Source organism: Prionailurus viverrinus, chromosome B2 (genome assembly GCF_022837055.1).
Source record: "Prionailurus viverrinus isolate Anna chromosome B2, UM_Priviv_1.0, whole genome shotgun sequence".
NCBI classification, from domain to species: Eukaryota; Metazoa; Chordata; class Mammalia; order Carnivora; family Felidae; genus Prionailurus; species Prionailurus viverrinus.
In genome coordinates, this window is record NC_062565.1 from 112,891,481 (window position 1) to 112,910,794 (window position 19,314).

At 37.1% G+C, this 19,314-nt stretch overlaps 1 protein-coding gene across 2 annotated transcripts in view; it reads left to right on the forward strand.

Annotated features, from left to right (window-relative positions):
- The window catches only part of NKAIN2 (sodium/potassium transporting ATPase interacting 2), a 1,003,803-nt gene extending 986,919 nt beyond the window's left edge, over positions 1-16,884 (forward strand). Inside the window, exons 6-8 of one of the 2 annotated variants that reach the window (XM_047860873.1) lie at positions 10,239-10,320; positions 11,006-11,094; positions 14,493-16,884. In XM_047860873.1, coding sequence (XP_047716829.1) covers positions 10,239-10,320; positions 11,006-11,030 — 107 coding nt within the window. In that variant the 3' untranslated portion in view covers positions 11,031-11,094; positions 14,493-16,884. The remainder of the gene's footprint in view (positions 1-10,238; positions 10,321-11,005; positions 11,095-14,492) is intronic. The other variant, XM_047860874.1, reaches the window with a different exon arrangement.
- The last annotated feature ends 2,430 nt before the right edge of the window (positions 16,885-19,314 follow it).

A 19,314-nucleotide genomic window follows, 5' to 3' on the forward strand; every position in this document is an offset into this window, starting at 1 on the left:
GGTAACTATAAAATACATATACTACATATACTCTAGAGTATATACATATACTACTCAACAGCTCATCTTCCTGGAAACTTGCCTAGCAAAATCAATGCATAATATGGTAGTAACAGTCAGAGAGAAATAACTCCTTTGCGCTAATTTTTCCCATTCACTATGCCTGTGAAGACTTGCTCATTTTAAATATTTTATTGCTACCATTGATATGTAAACCAATCCCAGAAATATGGAAGTGTGCAGAATCCTAGAGCTATGAGCAATATTAACAATCACCTACTTTAATCCCCTCTTTTGACAGTTGAGGAAAGAGACACTTGAATTGACTTGCTCTAAAGTGAAATAGTCATTTAGAGACAGAACTGGGAATAGAACTTAAATCTCCAGATTTAAATATACTTTCCACACCACTTCACTGCAATAATCAAGATAGATCCTTTCAACACGTATTTATGGAGTAACCACTCTATGATGGGTTCGTGTGTCCATCGCTAGGGATGAGACAGGGAACCAAGCAGATACAGACTTTGCCTTCATGGCTCATAGAGCCCAGGACGCAGTTCCCGTGAAGAACTACAGTCACTTGTCATGAGAATTCAGTCAAGGGTGGGAGAGGTGTGGTAGTGGAATGCCCCCCCCCCAGGGGTGTATCATCTAGGTGAGAAGACTAGAAAATTATTCCTTGAGGAAATGACATTTCAGCAGAAATCGAAAGGATATATCAGAGGGATATGTAGAATTTAATAAAAATAGGTGTGCCTTGGTTAAACAGAACTACTTTTCCAGTCCATATCGACCAAATGTACACTGTAATTCACACAGGAATAATCTTAAGTGTTTTTAAGGAGCTCAATATACCAAATCTAGTTTCAGCTTTCGCAAATATCAATAAAAATGTTAGAATAACCACTGAACATTCTCTTTCCTGAAACTGCTACTATCATTCTAAACAGATGATTAATTTAGACTCAAGAGTTTGATGATTTTCCTTTCTGGAGGATGCAAAATGATGCAAAGATTATGTTAGCGAGAATTATAAGTCAAGGAATGCATGTGGGCTTTTTAAAATTTTCTTAAATATGCACAAAAACATAAATGTGCCCACACTCTAATTAAAAGTACTGCATTGAAATGGACTGTGCATTCTAAGTATATGCTGGATGTCACCTGAGAAGACATGCCCAATCATGTCTAACTAGCTCACCTAAGGCTCATAATAACTGCTCTCTCCAATTTCAACTGAAAGGCATGTCATATCTCATTGAAAGCATGCTAACAGGGAAGAAAGAAACAAAGACAGATAAATCTGATTCATCCAAATGGCATGGCACAAAGTGAGCCCAGGCACCTTGAAGGTGAAGTTTGCTTAGTGATCTCATCCCATTCTGTATGCTCCTCCACATCTATTGAAATTATTAAAGATGCCTGGATACATAATTGTCTGACTCTAGCTTTACAATTTCTTGACCTTCTCAGCACTTGCCACCCTCATTACCACTCACTTCATCTACCCCTTAATTTCCTTCATCAAAGAGGCTAATTTGGATCACCTTCACTGTGGAGAAAGGAAATTTCTCCAAAATCACAAATTTAAAGTTCTCGGCCTGACTATAAACTCCTGGGTTTTTTTCCCCCTACCTGTTCCCCTGCCTCCCTCCCAGAAAAACTTATCTTCATCTTCAGTTAGGAACTTCCCTCTATGGGAACATTTGTTTTTCTCATTCTTCGGATCTTTCTACTTCTCATCTCTGTGCAGGATTACTCGTGGCAGTGATGCCCCCACTGGCCCCCTATCTCCTACCTGGCCTGTATTTGCATCACACTTGGATTTTCAACAACCACGCGTGATGAGGCTCAGGTTCACTTTCTCCACTTCTAATCCTGGGTCACTGCCCATGGCTGGAGAAGGTCCCTAACCATGGCTGGATGCTCTCTCCTGCTCAACGACACCCTCACTCCTTACCACTGACTTCCCTCGGGATCTGCTCCAAACCCAGGCGTGGGTTCTGAACCTAAGCCTAGTACTCAAACCATGAAAATTAAAGTTATCAAACATGAAACCCATCCATTTTTCTCCTAGAACCTGAAAAATTTTCTACACTGGCAAGTATCCTTTTGTCTCCTTGCAAACCTGCTCAAATCTGAGGCACACACATTCAAAGCTTCTCCTCTCTAGAGTAATCCTTCCACCAACCATTGAGCTCATGCCCTCTGCCCAATCCAGGAGGAGAAGCTGTCAGTGTCTTCATTGTGGCACACTCCATTGAACAGTCCCTTTTGCCTGCATAGAAGCTGAAGCCTCAGAGACCACAAACAAGACTGGTCCCAGCCTCTCTCTGTCCTTTTATAGAATATATGATGTGACTTCCAAAAAATATTTGAAATATGAAAACGCAGTTCTATGTAGTTTCTTTTTAAGTAAAAAATATCTCCCCCCCTTTTTCTTTCTATACTAGGTCATACAGGCTTTTCCTGTTGTTTGTCAGACCACCAAAAGAATGCATGGCTGAAGGGTTTCCATAGACTGTCCTCAGCTGTCCTCAGCTTCTGCTGATGACTCAGTACCTGTGTCATCCCACACAATACTCTTGTAAATTCTAATACAGAGTGCTCATCCTCTCCACAAAGAACCCAAATATGCATTTAAAGCATAATTCAAATTGTTTTCTTTGTATAAATCCCTTCCAAAAAGAGATGAGATCCCAAATCTATCCATGGTGTATCTTTAGTATACATATGCCAAGTGCTGCATTTGAGACTTGACTTTCTCAATAACCCTATGAAGTTGGAATCGCTTCATTATTTCCAAGTTAGGGGGGAAGAAAATAAGGCTCAGAGCAATTGTGACCTGCTTGTGGGCATGATGCTGGTAGGTCTTCTGAGTCCAGAGCCCTCCATCTTTACACTACTTTCCTACTTCCCTGTGATGTACAATATTAGAAGACTGTCTGATAGCAAGATCCTGGCGTCAGCAGAAAACCAGCATGTGTTTCTTCAAATCCCCCCTACGGTTCTGCCTTCACTGCAGATGTAGGCAAGAGCTAAAAGACAGAATAGTTTGTCAAGTGGGACTCATATTTTATTTTTTTATTAAGTGTTTAAAACCAAAAGCTTCAAGTGGTTACTCAAACTATTTCTAACTAAAGAAATATTTCTTCTGCTATGACCACATTGTGGTGATTGCTTTTCATGTTCATTCTTTAGCATATGTAAATGTGTCACCAAGTATAAAATATGGAGGATCTAGTTCTAATGCAACTAAAACAGAAACGTGAAAATAGGACCATAAGAAAATACATTTGCTGGGCAAGGTTAGGAAATGCCACATCTGCAGTAATTTAGCTAATAAGTCTCATTGCATTCAGTGTGTGCTTTGTCTGTCGGAAGCTCTCTGGGCTGTAACGGTTACTTCAGTGGCCTTTAAGGCAACAACAAGGTGAGGTAACCCTACAAAGGGTTGTGTTTCACTCATCAGGAAATAAAAACAGTAGCTCAGAGTCCACTCAGGGATTTTATCCCAGACCAAACACCTTAGGCTCACACAGTAAGCTGAATTGCTGCCCCCAAGGAAGTCTGTGTGGGTGGGAGGTGGTTCTTTTGGATTTGGCCTATGACTGGTTATGCTCTAAATTTCCTTTGTGCAACTGGAGACAAGTACCCTTTAAATTCTCACCTGCAGAGAAAATGGATATACACTCTATTTTCATAGCCCACACAAATTCTTTAATGTCTTTCAATGAGTTCTTCTAAATATTCAGGCTGAGCTTTCTATGATCTGCCTTTTAAAATTTCTCCTCATGGTCTTTTCCAGCTCTGTCTCCAAAAGGGAGTATGTTGACTAGGGGTTTTGTCATTAATGACCAAGGTACAATTTTATATTACAACACCTCACTGCCAACATGTATTTTAAAAAGGCAATTTTAGGTTTACTGAACTCAGTGTTGCTGATTAAGAGGTTTAAATAAATGGGAAGTTCACACTAGGGAATATATTTTAGCAAAGAATATTTATTCAAAAAGCATTTCTCACTTACTTGGTAATTTCTAAATTCCTCTATTATTAATGTTATTAAATCATAGTTATTAAACTGATATGGCTCTTTACTAATTTAAAATAATGGGCCTCCCCATGTCTCCATAGGTCAGTAGAATGAATATACCCATTTTTCAGATAGGAAAAAATAAGGCAAAGAGAAAATGTAACAATTGCAAAGAAAATGATAACTTTCCTGAGCTATCTTCAGAAGACCAAAAGTAAATCCCTCCGATGAGGCAATGATTAAGCAAGCACAATTTTTATTTTATTTTGTCACCTTCTGCCCCACTGTCTACCTTTGTTATTCTCAGAAAGAGAATAATGTTTTCCTACCAGTAATCAACATTTGCAACCTTTGATAGCCTTCATCGATGAATGACTCTCTCACCAGTCACTTTGATGCTAAGGCACATCTTAGCCTCTTTGCCTCTACTCCTCTAGGCCAAAGGGACTACAGTGGTGGCTTCTTCCCATTGGTATTCAAAAAAGTTTCTTTTATCTCATAGGACCAAGTATTATAGATCTTCTATAAAAGGTCTTCTCTTTATTATCATTGAAGGTCTTAAGGAAGAAAGAGTAAAAACAGTTGAATTTCACTTAAGAATTTTACCAACATCTTCCATGCTCCAATGATTGTCTTATTTTTCCTTACAGCCTAGCAGGTCTATAGAGATCATCCCATAAGGACAGTCTTCCATGCACCAAGACACTGTTCTGGGTTCTGGGTTACTGTAGTGAATAGTAGTAAACAGTAAATTTCACGCATCTTACATTAGAGCAAGGGACTTAACAAAGAAACAAGTAGATTACAATATGTCAGGTGGAGAGGAAACACAATAAAGTTGAGTGAGGGGAAGCTAATCTCTGAAATCCCAGCAAATCTCCAACTTGCCTTGCACCAGTTTGAGTTACATTTCTCTTTTTGCATGGATTTCCTGGTCCCTGACACTTGTACCTTACATGCTGTATTTCCAAATGAAGCCAAGCACCAACTCCTTCCTGACATTCTTTTCTGTTATAGGCAACAGCATTCTCCTAGTCAACAAATTTCTGAGTTGACTTTGACTCTTGCCTCTTCCTCTCCTTCCCCCATGTGCAAAAACTTCGCAGGTCACATATTCTCTACCTCTTTCTCCATTATCTTGAACTCATTGTCATCTTTTTTTTCTCATTCTCCAAATTCTATTTCAGCCCTTCAGTAATTTCCGTTTTTCATATTTTCTGGTAAGTGTTGAAATAACAGACAAAACGCCAAGTGGCTAAAAAGACAACATGCCTCTTTCCTTTGAAAAACACCATATTCAGAGTTATACAAGAGGAGGCTGAGACTATAAATAGTTTTCAGAAGAAAGGATCATTTAAATGTTTATATGGTTTTGGGGCGCCTGGGTGGCTTGGTCGGTTAAACATTCAACTTCAGCTCAGGTCATGATCTCATGGTCCGTGAGTTCGAGCCTCGCGTCAGGCTCTGTGCTGACAGCTCAGAGCCTGGAGCCTGTTTCCGATTCTGTGTCTCCCTCTCTCTCTGCCCCTCCCCTGTTCATGCTCTGTCTCTCTCTGTCTCAAAAATAAATAATCGTTAAAAAAATTAAAAAAAAATAAATGTTTATATGGTTTTATAGTTCAGAAGAAATGAACTAAACTTTGAAGGATGCTCACCTTATCTCTTCTTAAAGATATGTTACAGAAAAACCAAGACATCTCATTAGTAACTATTACTGGAAAATCCATCATAGGTGGGTTTTGCTTTGATTATTGCTTTGATTATTATTTGATTATTGATTATTATAAGAGTACATCTTCTAGCAAGAGCAGAGGAGAGACGCTAGAGAATAAACAACAAAATGAAGCATCTACAACCAATGGAAGACTCAAAGCAAGCACTCAAAAACTCTTGTTAAATGAATAATATAAAAAGAAAACAAAAGCCTAAAGATTTTAGATTTAATCCAAAATCTGATGCAAAACCTTTGATAACCTTCCAGGAATTTACTGGAATGGCATGAGTGAAAAGCAGAAATCACTTTTCAATATACTTAGGAAGGAAATAGAACACCTCACTTCCAGCCCTGTCCTCAGCTGTTGTGTGTCCCCCAAGCAGTCAAGTAAAACTATATTTATCTGTACAGTGAAAATAATTATTCCCACCCACCTCACAGTAATTTTGCAGAGATAATTAATATCACCTGAAAGGGCTTTAGAAACTATTAAGTATTGTGCAATTGTTTGAAACTTTATTTTTTTGTATATTTGTTTATTTTGAAAGAGAGAGAAGGCACACAAATGAGCATGGTGGGGGGATGGGAGGGGGCAGAGAGAGAGAGAGAGAGGTGAGAGAGAATTCCAAACAGGCTGTGCCTGCTGTCAACACAAAGTCTGGTGTGGGGTTCAAACTCACCAACCATGAGATCTTGACCTGAGCCAAAATCAGGAGTCGGACGCTTAACCGCCTGAGCCACCCAGCACCCCAGAACTTTATTTTTATTTTCAGGAATTAAGGAGATTCCAGAGGAATAACAGGTACGCTTTTCTAAATAATGCAGAGATAAGCTACGAACCAAAAATCTAGATGCCATCACAATTACTTGGAAAAGGACCTGTCAGATGTTTCATGACCCTTACTGCTCAGAAAAGTTTCACAGCATGTAGCACCACTTTATAGAGTTGATAAATGTGATTATGTAAAAGAAAAGGAAAATAGACCAAAGCAGTATTAACAGTATTCTAAAAATGTAAGTTAACCCCAGTGACTCATTTTTTTGAAAAAGAAAAAAATAGTTTCTTCTACTTCTTTTTTTCACCCATGTGACACCACAAGGAGTTCCATATGTGGTTGAAGCATCATCTGGAAAAGAAGAGCAAGGAATCACATCTACCTACACTGACCACCGTAATATTAACTATAGTGGTTGGTTGGATCCAGCTTATTTCTATTCCTCTCCCTCAAGTCTTTAGGAAGACTTCCAAACAATTACTGGGAATGAATGCATGTGGAAATTGGCCTTACATAATTTCCTTGGCTGTGAACTAAAGCATGTTTATAAAATATGCCCTTTGATTATTGCTTAAATTTGAATGCCTCCCTCATAAGTGAAATGGTAAAAATCCATCGTGGCTACATTTAGATCCTCTTCTTTTTCATCTTGGTTCTGAATCACCTGCTGTTGGACCCTTTTTTATGGCTCCAGACGATCTGAATGATCAGAAAAATGACAATCCTTCCATCAGATCCTCCCCACATGGGGAGTTGTAAGCTAGCACTACCAACACCTACACCAGATGGCTAATGAAAGCAAGCCCTAGACAAGTCAAACACTGTTCACAACACATACTAAGAACACACCTCATTTCCCTTCTGGCCTTTTCTCATGTCTTAGGAAGGTCTACATTGCTCCCAACTCAAGCTTTGTTTTCCATTTTTGGTCCTGATTCTATCCATTGGACTTGAAGATTCATCTTGGTTTCTTTTAGTTATCCTTTGATTGTAGAGTGACTACAATCTTTGGTTTGTAACTACCATCTGACCTTTTCTGCTATCCATCTCAAACCCCTGGAAACAAGCCCGAGAAATATTTCAAAATACTAATAACAATAACAATAAACCTGAGTTTAACTCGGATCTCAATTTCAGTGGAAGAGACACTAACCAGGAAATTCTAACACTGTGAATACCTCTCAGTAAACTAGTCCTTAATCAAGTTTCAATGTTGACAAGAGAAAACCCAAATAAAAGGGAATTTAGGCACTGTCTGAAATTAATTTCCAATCATAGACAATAATTTCTCAAAATACAAACCTTAAATATAGTTGACATTCAATTATTGTATAGCTTTTCTGGTACCCTTTATATTAGCTAATGTATGCATACAGGCAATTCAGGAAACAAAGGTGGTTCCTTCTCTTAATTCATCTTCTGGTATGGTTCCATCATTATCCCAAATTAAACATTTTCTATTTCTCTTTCTCCTACACTGCATGGCTTAAAAGATTTATAAAGAAAATCCTGAATTTTTTCAGGGGCTTTTAATTTTCTTCCTCCACACCATATGTCTCACCCAGGGCTCTACATTCCTTATTTTATTTTATCCTCATACTAATTGTATGAAATAAGTATTTTAATTCCTGTTTTAAGAAATGTTAAATGATATGTCTGTGGTTACACAGCTGGCAAGTGGTCAAAGCAGTATTTGAACCTTGATCCTTTTAACACCATGGCCTTTGTTCTTATACTATTCCACTTTTGATAAGAAGAGAAATTCATCCTAGAAAAATGTGTTCTCAAGATAAAAAGAAATGAGATATTAAACCATGAAAAACATGAAACGACCTTACAGACACATTACTAAGTGAAATAAGACAATCGGGAAAGGTTCCAGTACTGTATCAATCCCACTCTGTGACATTCTAGAAAAGGCAAGCCTATGGAAACAGTACAAAGATCAGTGGTTGCTAGAGATTGGGGAAGGGATGGATAAAGGCAGAGCACAGAGGATTTTTAGGGCAGCAAAATGATTCTGTATGAGACTAACACTGTGGAGGCAGGTCATTATACATTCATCAAAAAACGTAGTTTAAAACACCAAATGTGAACCCTAATGTAAACTCTGGACTTTGGGTGATAATGATGTGTCAGTGTAAATTCATCAGTTGTAATCATGTACCACTCTGGTGAGGGATGTTACTAGTGGCAGAGTTTGTTGGAGGGGCTATATAGGAACTCTTTGTACTTTCTGCTTAATTTTGCTATAAACTTAAAACAACTCTAAAAAATAAAATCTATTAAAAAATATTTCCCCATTATATAAACAGACATCACGGACTTTATGTTACTTCATACGGTGCTCCAATTTCTACCTATAGCACCTGAATCTCACAGTTGAGGGGGGGAGAAAGAGAACAAAAACTAGTCAAAGCTAAACCAATAGAATATGACTCTAGAACAAGTAAAGATATCCACACGCATCCTATTTCAGTCTCTATATCCCTTTCTCTCTCCTATCATCTGTCTTGCCAGCTTTTCATCGGTTTGCCTCTTTTATCCCTACCACACAGCCTTTAAGTCCAGGAGCAGAAAAGAAAAAAATAAACACAAAACTTTTTCCCAGTATTCTTAGTATTTACTGTTTCATCGATCTGTGGGCAAGAATTCAGACAGAGCACCATGAGAATGGCTTTTCTTTGATCTCAGGGGCCTCGGCTGGGAATACTCTATGACTGGGTTGACTAAGCAGCTTGAAGCTGGAATCATTTGGAGGCATTTTCTCTCACGTGTCCAGGCTATCATCGGGAACCTCAGCTAGCCTATCAGTCAAAATACACATACCATTGGCTTCTTCGTTGATCTTTTCACGTGGACTTGTTTGGGCACAGTGGCTGTGTTCTAAGCATCTCAAAAGACAATAGGGAAATGTATGACATCTCTATGATCTGGCCTTGAAAGCCACATAGTTTCATTTCTACCATATTCATTAAAGCAGCCACTAAGTTCTACCCAGGTTCAAGTGGAAAGGACACAGACCAAAACCACCAGAAGGGAGGAGTGTCAAGGCCACAGTGTAAGCAGATATGAAATAGGAGATATTATTACAGCCATTTTGGGTAATTTTGTTGTATGTTATTATATTTTAAATATCGAAGTATGTATTGCATTTGAATGTTTGGTTAAACTTTGCTCTACATCTTTATTTCTGATTGCCTATTTCAGATTATAAAACACATAATGGCAGGCACAACCATGTTGAATTAATTTACACAAGCTCCATCATAGCACCTTGTACTTGACAATCATAGTATATAATATCATTACTAGTGCTGCAATTGCTGATAGGTACATGCACTTAAGCGATCATTATTCTTTACATTTGTAATGCGTTGCAGAAAATCTCCACACTAACCAAAAAAGACATACAGCATCTTTACTCTGCAAGTGAATTTTGTTATTCCAATTAGGTCTTGGTTGCTTGAGAAGAGTACATAATTTCTTCTCCCAAGTGAATAGATTCTTGTAAAGCAATAATTGAATCTCACAGTTGAGGGGGGAAATATCACTACCATGAAGGAACTATCTGTTTTCCTCCACAATTAGTCACTTAGGTTTTAATAGATTATTAAGCGGTTTATATTAGTAATCTGTGTGAGATCTTGATCATGAATGCTAAACTCTTTTGAAAAGTTAACTAATGAAAGCAATTGTCCCTTTTCAGTTGATTTCATAGGTGGCTTTGATTCTTATGGCTATCAAGGGCCTCAGAAGACATCTCATTTACAACTACAGCCTATGTACATGTAAGTACTTTATTTTGGAGGTAGTCTATGACACTAAAAGATGATTAAGTAAGCACTGTCATGGTGCAAAATAGATGGCATGCAGCTTTCCTTCAACTACATACTTCCAGTATTTTCTCTTCTATTAATGTTGTTTTGGCTGGGATAATTCTAACAACATTTTCTTCATAATTCATTTTTAAATTTAACTTATCAGAAATGCCATCTCTAAAGTTACTTTTAGTCTTATATAAAGTATCAATTACATAGCTAAAAAGCCTTTATTAATATTTCTTTGAATACTTTATTAATACTTCTTTGAATGACCCAAAAGTTATATATTTTGAAAATGATATAATATTATGGGTAGTTATATGCAACTATATATAAACTATGTGTTCTGGTTTTCCCAGGAGAGTCTCAGTTTACATAGGTTGTCCTGGTATAGTTATTACCAGTACCTCTTCTTACTCTCAAAAGTATTCTCATTTGGATGATAAATGATAGGCTATATGTAGTTATATATAGTATAACCCTATAGTTATATATAGTGTTAAAAAAACTGAGCAATAATATTCTTTATTCTTTTTTGATGTGAAGTGAAAATTACGCCAGAAGAGTAACACTGAAATTTATCAGACCCTTAACTCTAGCACTCAAGAGAGCAGACATACAATCAGAGCCTGATTTTTATATCTGTGTTTAGGCAAATTCCCTTGGATAACAACTGATAACAAATTCTATATATCAGCATCAAGTGATATGCTGAATTGCAAGCGAAGATCAAAATAGAAAGTAAGATTCCAATTCATTTTGAAATGTGAGCTTCTCTCTTTGAAGATATGTGTTTGTCGTCATTGTCCTCCACCATTGAATCATTTTGCCTTTTAGTATTGTTAATGTCTAAGATGATAAATGGATTTGGAGTACTTCTCTTCCAAGAGATTAAAGTAATCTTTATACACCTCCTTGTAAGCTTCTCTTTAAAAGGGGAACGATCTATGCATCATGCCTGCGCTTTTCTTTGGAAGTATTTGGCAATACCACCCATAAAAAAGACCTGATCTGTTCAGAAATCCACCAATACTATATGCATTCAAAGCCTTCCCTCTGCAAACAGTGCATCGCACAATCTCTTTTGTATCCCCATAACCACTGCCCTAAATCAGCGTTCATTACCTTACGTTTTCCTGTCTCTTTCTAATTTTAGTACCTCTGTCCCGTCTTCCGTGTGGCTGCCAAATTACTCTTCCCAAAGTACCACTTTGACTCTTTCCCCTCCTTGTCCCCAAACTATCAGTTAATCCCTATTACCTACTAAACAAAGTCCACATTGCTTACCGTAGCTTACAAGTATCCTCTGACCTGGCCCCAATATCTTGCTGAAATATTCTCTCTTCTCTTCAACCCTTAACAACTTTTGACTCCCAACCATATGCAGCTGATGCTAGGAGATACTGGGAAAGTGTAATAATGAATAAGAGCTGGCTCCTGTCCTGATGAATCTTATACTCTATTGAGGGCATTAGGAGTCTGCCATCTTACCCATTTTTTGCCGGTGAAACTAGAACTCTTGCTTTCCACCAATATGACATGTGTTTCTCTAGTTGCCCATGCTGTTCTCTTGACACCAAACATATTTTTTTCCAAGATGAAATACCACTATCCTTCAAATTATATCTTAAAATATATATTTTATGGAAGAGTTTTAAATCTCTTTTTCCTCTGATACTTCTCTTTTTTTTTCTTTTGCCTAGCACTATACTTGTTTTCTGTTTAGACCAAAATTTCCTGTCCTCCCAGGAAGACTTGATAGCTCACACAAAAAGTAAAATTACAAACCCTTTAAGTTCGTTACCACTCTTCCCTATATTGTATCATAGCTTTATATAAAGTGTTCTATTAAAACATAAAGGCAAAGCAATACAGGACAGTGGTTAAGAGGACCTAGAAGGCAGAGTACTAGAGATGAAATTCTTTATGACCTTGGACATACAACTTGATTTGAATAACTTTAATTATTCTCATCAAATCTAAGTCTCCTTACCTGCAAAAGAGAGATGATAGCACATGTACTTCATATAATTATTTTGAATTTATAAGTATATAAGATGTAAAACATGCCACATGGTAAATGCTTAAAAAAACATAACTTAGTAGTACTGGGAACAATGCTTATGTGAACCAATATTACTCATGAAAAGACTTTATCGAATCAGAAATCAATATACTATACAATATAATATATAATATACTATATTTCATAGTATACAAAGGGATTTCCTCTGGAAACAATAGATCACATATAATATCCACCCAAATAACATGCAACAATATGTGCTCAAGAGTAGACCAGAACATCTAGAAAGCTTGTAATTGCTTATTTCTGACAATATCACATAGCATTTCTTCATCATGTAACACTTCATTGTGTTTATGAATATGAATGATCAATAAATATGATCAAGCTATAATAAGTTACATGTAACCACATATATAGGATTAGCTATCTTAGAGAATGCTAATTATTCATAATCAAGTATATTGTTTCAAATCAGGCATCCATAATTCTAATGTCTTCAAAAAGGGGACCCTGCATATTTAATATCCATCATTAAATTCCTGAGGACCAAACTTACCATGATTTTTTTAAATAGAAGACTTTAAATGACAAACGAAAAGTAATAAAAATATTATTTTCTTCCTTACTGCCTGGGAACACTAAAATTATGTAAGAAGTTTCAAGTGTCACTGCTCATGAAAAAAGTTGAATGTTCCATGACATTCAGATTTAGGAAGTTAGAATTAATTGCATATAACAAATCACTAGTCAAAATACTACCACTGCCCCTTCTACAAAACATCCCCTTACCGGACTTCAAGTTCTACAACACTGAGATTTTATTTTACAGATGAGGAAACTGGAGGAAGAGAAAGGAAAACAAAGGTCACACAACCTGTTAGTTGTGCCACCCCCAATTATCAACCAGTTTTCCTAACCCCTTAGTTCAGTGTTCTTTCCAAACTCTTAGACCTGTGAGTTTGCTCTGGCATTCATTATATTTCCTGATTTTTAATGTACTTAGTTGTACTTCTCACACTAACTTGGCTGCCATACCTCCAAACATGCCTGCACCCCTCCCTTTCTCTGCAACCAACTATCCTCTTCTGATTTTACATTATGCAGTAGCCTTCAACATGGTAGCCTTCAGAACCACTCATCTGACAGCCATCGCCTATTCAAACCCTGTGAAAAACCAAAAGTGACTCATGCATAAATTTCACCCCTGCTGAGAGGAAGGGACCCGAACATCTCCTATGTCTTTGTCCTTTAGGGAGTAGCTTTTCCTGTCAACCTGCCATAATAAGTCTCATAAAGTAAGAGTAATTCAACATCATGGTCCGGTTCAAGCACTTTCACTATATTATATAGCAACTGGAAATAAAAGCAGTTCCTTAGAAGGAACGCAAATGCTTAAAAAAGTAATGTGCAGTTTTAGCTGTGGGATTTCCATTATGCCCAGCAAATCCGTGGCTAAGAGCTTTGAAAACACTGCCCTGACTGACTTCCATTCACAGCCACGTTTCAGTTCCTACAGTCATTGAATAGACAGCCCTCTCTTTTTTAGTTAAGTTGGGAGAATGTTCTGTAATTCTTTAGATTATCTATCATCCATCCTAAAAGAAAAGGTTTTCATTAATTTGTTTCTTATGGTTTGGTAAACTTCTTTGAAACAAATAATAGCCATGAAGCTCCCTCACAAAAACATTCCCATGTCCACAGGTTAATTTTCTAACAAAGTAGCTGTTTTGACTATCACTGACCTATGTGCCATCGCCAGTAGAGATGTGTTTGGGCTCCCGCAGTATAAACTGTGAGAATATCCCATGGTATATTAGCAACATTTGAAAACACTGCATTCTTTTTGGCAGCCTAATTGTATAGCAATACATATTCATTTCATTTGTCCCCAGAAATGGATTTTAAATTATCATAAGTGGCCACTTTACCCAAGAGGTTACAGAGGAAAAAGAAACAGAGAGGAAAGTTGTCTCATTTTAAGCACAATTTGGGCTTGGACTTTTTTGTGTTTAATTTTTGCTTATTCTTGTGCTTGGAGAGGTGAGAAAGATGCTGGGCTCTCCCCCTTGATTAAAAACAACTTTTCTTTCTCTCTCTTTCTCTCTACCAGGTCAAAATAATACAGATGGCCTCAGTATGTCAGCTCCTGGACCTTTCAAAGAACTTGTTTTGCAGTGGCCTCCTGCATTTTATGAAGAGCAAGAAGCAACTGAGTTTAAATATATATACATGTTAACAGAACAAACATAAAGCCTCTACATACACTGAGACACACACACACACACACACACGCACGCACACACACACAGAGGCACATACTAATTCCTCTTGGCCTCCTCTTTCTAACTGAAACAAATATGCAGGACACTCCCATCTTGGATTTCCTGAAAGTAGGCTTCTTTCTCCCAGGCCTTTGGAAAGTTCATAAGGAGATGTGTTGGTGCCCTCTGCTGGCCGTCACTAACTACTCTGCAGCCCAGCCAGTCGGCCTCTGTGAGCTGCAAAGTCATCCAGGGCACATTAGTTTGACAGCCCTGTCTTCTGCACTCCATACGTCTTGATAGCACCACGGCTACGTAGGCAATGTAATTGCAAAAACAAACAAAACATGCCATGATGACCTTGTAACCGAAGTCCGAAATGGCAGGTTGTTTGCCCTAAAGGCTATACCGTACATACTTGCCTTAACCCACCTAAGTTGTGCGCCCGAGTCTCAGTGCAGACCTCCCCAAGTCACTTCCTTTAGGCTAACACACTGCTATTAATTCCGAACGAGTTTGAGTCTGTGTGTTTCACGTCAAGAAACAGGACTGCATAGCTCAGCAGCTCAGTGTGTCTGTGTACAAAAACTGCCAGCTGTCAGCAAAGTGCTTTATCATTGAACCTCCATGGTGGCCAAAAACAGACAAGTGACAATAACAACAACAACGTTCTTTATAATTCTTAAATATGGTCTTCTGAAGGGGTTGGGTGGGACAAAGTAAAATTTATTAATCTACTAAACTCATAATCTACTGGAAGCAGAGAACAGAAATGGCTTAACTCACTGATTTTATTTACTGCACTCTAGGTGCTTTTATAAGTATCTACAAATGTCTTTTACTAACACAGAAACAGCTGTGGATTTCTATCAACAGAGGCCAACTGAATATGTATTAGCTATGTTTACTCTTTTATATCTAATTCAAATGGAAGACCCTACGTAGGTGAACTTTTTTTCCTAACTTCAGCGTACGAGATTATTTTTTGGGTGGGCGGGGGGAGCAATAGTTACCTTGGTGAAATATTTGAGATCTCTTTGTGGTATTTGGGGGATCTGTTGTGTGTTAGAGTGTATTTTAATCCTCCTGTATTATTGTGGCAGAAAAACTGTGCTGTTAACGTAGTTGGCAACAAGATGCCTTTGGAAACTTAATAGTAGGTCAATGTGTTTATGGAATATTCTGAATTCCTAGGAAATTTTGTTCTATATACTCAAGCATTATTTGGTTTTCATTAGTGGGAAACATAATTAGCTCAGGCTTATCAGGAACTCCGAAGAGTCATGTTTTTTCTTGGATCCACCTGAGATGCTAAAATCAATTTTTTTAAAACTAATACAACATCCTTCAGTGCAGTGAAATTGAGACTTGAAAAGTTACAAATTGGCATGGAGCAATGTTTTCTCTCTTGGTTTCTATGTAGTTTCTTCAGTTATTGGGTTAACCTACTTTGGACCTTAGCCCATCCAGATCTACATAAACCAGCCCCATTACTGTGTTTGCATGGATGTCTGTGAAATACACACATATACATTCAAAAACGATAACGGAACAAAGGTTATATTGGAACATAAACTAAAAAAAAAAAAAAAAAAAAAGGTTCCAGCACTTGTGCTTGAATTTTCTCAGTGGCTTGTATATGTTTGTCCATACATACATGTATAAAATAAATAATTGCAAACATGTCAGTGAAACCTCATATGATGATTTTATAGTGACATGCATGTTTAATGTAGGAGAAAAATATTTACCAATTTATTGTCCTCTGATTCTTAAAATTTAAATACTCTACATGCCAGAAACTATTCTAATGTGACTATTAACGTGAAAATTAAAATGAGGTTTCACTGTACATTCATGCTGTGATGAGATTCCACCTTATAGGACATGTATATGGATAGAGATTTAAGTGCACAGAGAACAAGCCCTCATATTCCTGCTTTAAGTTGCAGCCAAGCTACCACTTAATCACTACTATCATCACCACCAAAATTTTCAAAACCAGTTGTTGACTACTAAAGAGTAATTCGTGGACAGGTCTTCTTTTGGGAGCAGTGAGCACAGTAGTGTGATTATATCTGGAAAACCATCTGAGTTGTACAGCTGATTCCTCCTCAAAATCCGGTGAAGAATGCTATTTTTCTAGGCTGAGCTTTTGTTATAAACCTAATATTCAGAAGGCAAGAGTTACAATCCTGATGTGTCTTTTTTTTTTTTTGCGTTTGTTAATTCTGAATGTATTTTTAACAGAGTGATTTTTTTGACTTACTAGTGTAATTTGCATTTTAAAAATAAATGGAAAAACAATTAAGCTTCTGAGCCATCCCTGAAAGCCCCTCCTTCTCACAGTGTATCTGATTATATCATTGACAAGAAAAACCTATTAAATTTACATGAAGGCAACGCTGATGTTCTGTGCTATGCAGGAATGGATATGTCAGCAATAAAAAGAAATTGCCAGGTCATGGCACCATGTTAGCTCAGTCATAGGTAGCATGCACTTTCATTATCCCCTAACACTAAGGGATCTTTTACAAGACTGCCTGGAATAGACTTGCTGTCATTTGGAGAACTTTTTTTTTTCCTTTCAATCTGGAATTTAGAGTTAGCATCAGGCTAATAGCTGACAGAGGTGTTAGGGCACTATGTTAAAAACCTTTGCTTAACATAGGTGGGTTTTTTTCTTTTTTTAAAGGTCAAATTATTTAAAATAAAATGATTTAGAATACTCATTTAATCATTGCTCCTTTGAGGACCAATCGTTGACAACACTATAAGTGAACCATGTTGGGGTAGGGTAGGCAAGCAGAAAAGATTCACCCAAGGAATTTATGATTGCGTAACCATAATTTCAGCTGAGGTTCACTGTGTAGCTGAAAGGGAGAGAAGGTAGAGGGATCAGGCTTGGGCTGTCTCAGGCTTGAGCTGCTGTTGGGGCTCTTTCATTGCACAACCCCCAGAAGCCAAAATGCAGAAATCGATTGAAAATAAAAAAGGCTTTGAGGCAACATTCCAAGAAGCTGAAGATCAACTTGTAGAATTTGACATCCTGGCCACACGGTGAGTCTTGGAAATGATGAAGCCTGTTTTTACTTTTGTTCCCTGTGTGAAAGGTGTGTTGATATGGTTCATTGTGGATGACTGGCAGGATGTTGCTTCATACTGTGAGGTCAAATACACACATCTCAGTTGCAAAAAAAGGGATAAAAGTTAATAAAGCAACTATATATATATATACCCTAAAGAAAAGATTCCCACCTCTGGAGTTCTCAAATAAGGTGTGCATTTGGTAAGTAATAAATATTATTTGTTGATGGCACCAAGATCTTCATTTGTAACTGTTGAAATCCTAATCTCTAATACAGTGAAAGAAATAGCCAACATTCCATCATACTATAACAAATGGGTCATAAACTCAGAAATACAAGCTCATTTTATGTAGGTTACATTACAGAACAAACTTTTGAGATCCAAACCCATTTATTGTAGAGACAGTAAGCTAAGGCCCACAGAGATCAAGAAATTACTCAAGACTACCATTTATTGTGAAAATGCAAATCACTCACCATTCTACAACAAATTCCTGTATGCGTACTCTGACCAGAATAGAATAAATCAAATCCCAGGCAATGGGATTTGTCAACTGACCCTGGACTGTTAAATCAGAATGAACCCTGATAAGGAAGACTCTAAGATAGTATAAGATCATGAAATGTGTCTGAATTATTGTGTATTAGGTTCAATATAGTCTCAATGTTAAATATGTTTTATTATCTTACAGTTTTTTATACACCAAAACTCATACCCACATGTAAATGTCGTCGACAAATTATGTTTGTTTTCAAGGTTTAGAAGTTTTTCTGTTATTTCTCGTATAATGCATTTGTGAATAGTTAATATTAGAGAGATTGAGATTACTTGAACTGTTTCATCATGAAAATACCGCGATTGACAAGACTATCTTCCTTCAGACATTTGATCCATCTCTGATAAAATTTCAGCACTAAACACTTGTACTCAGAAAGCTTTGATACCAAGATCCTTACATTGTAAAACACTGAAGCCCCAGTTATTCTCACCACATGTGAATCTTTGCTTAGGATCTGTGTTCAATCCTTTTCATTTTATTACATCTTCCTTCCACTCACTCCCGAGAAAGGAAAGAACAAAATCTGTGATTGATGTATTATGTCCAATTTAAAACATGCTAGTATCCGGAAACAATCACTTTTGATAACTATAAGAGCAAAGTCTCTAAGACATGTATGTGCTCTATGCCTTTTAATTCAACAAAAACTTGAACTGGATAATGCATTCCAGAGTCTCATTTACCACCGAAATCTGCAACGGTATCATGAGTTATGACTGTCAGTGACAACAAAGAAAATGATGGTGAGTTTCTCCTAAAAAGGGATAAAGGCACTTCTTTTTATATTCTTTAGAATTATAATGAAGATCATTTTTTAAAAATCCTCAAACATGGAGTTTAGATGCAAATGAGCTCAAAATTTGTATAGGTATTGAAAGTTTATTTCTATATGATAAATTCAGAGAGGAAAAATCCTGTTATAAGCCACATGTTGATGCTCTGATACAGTCCAAACCTTTATTAAAATTAATGTAAGCCTTCTCTATAATGAGAGCACAGAATTGTGGCCCCTTAGTAACAAA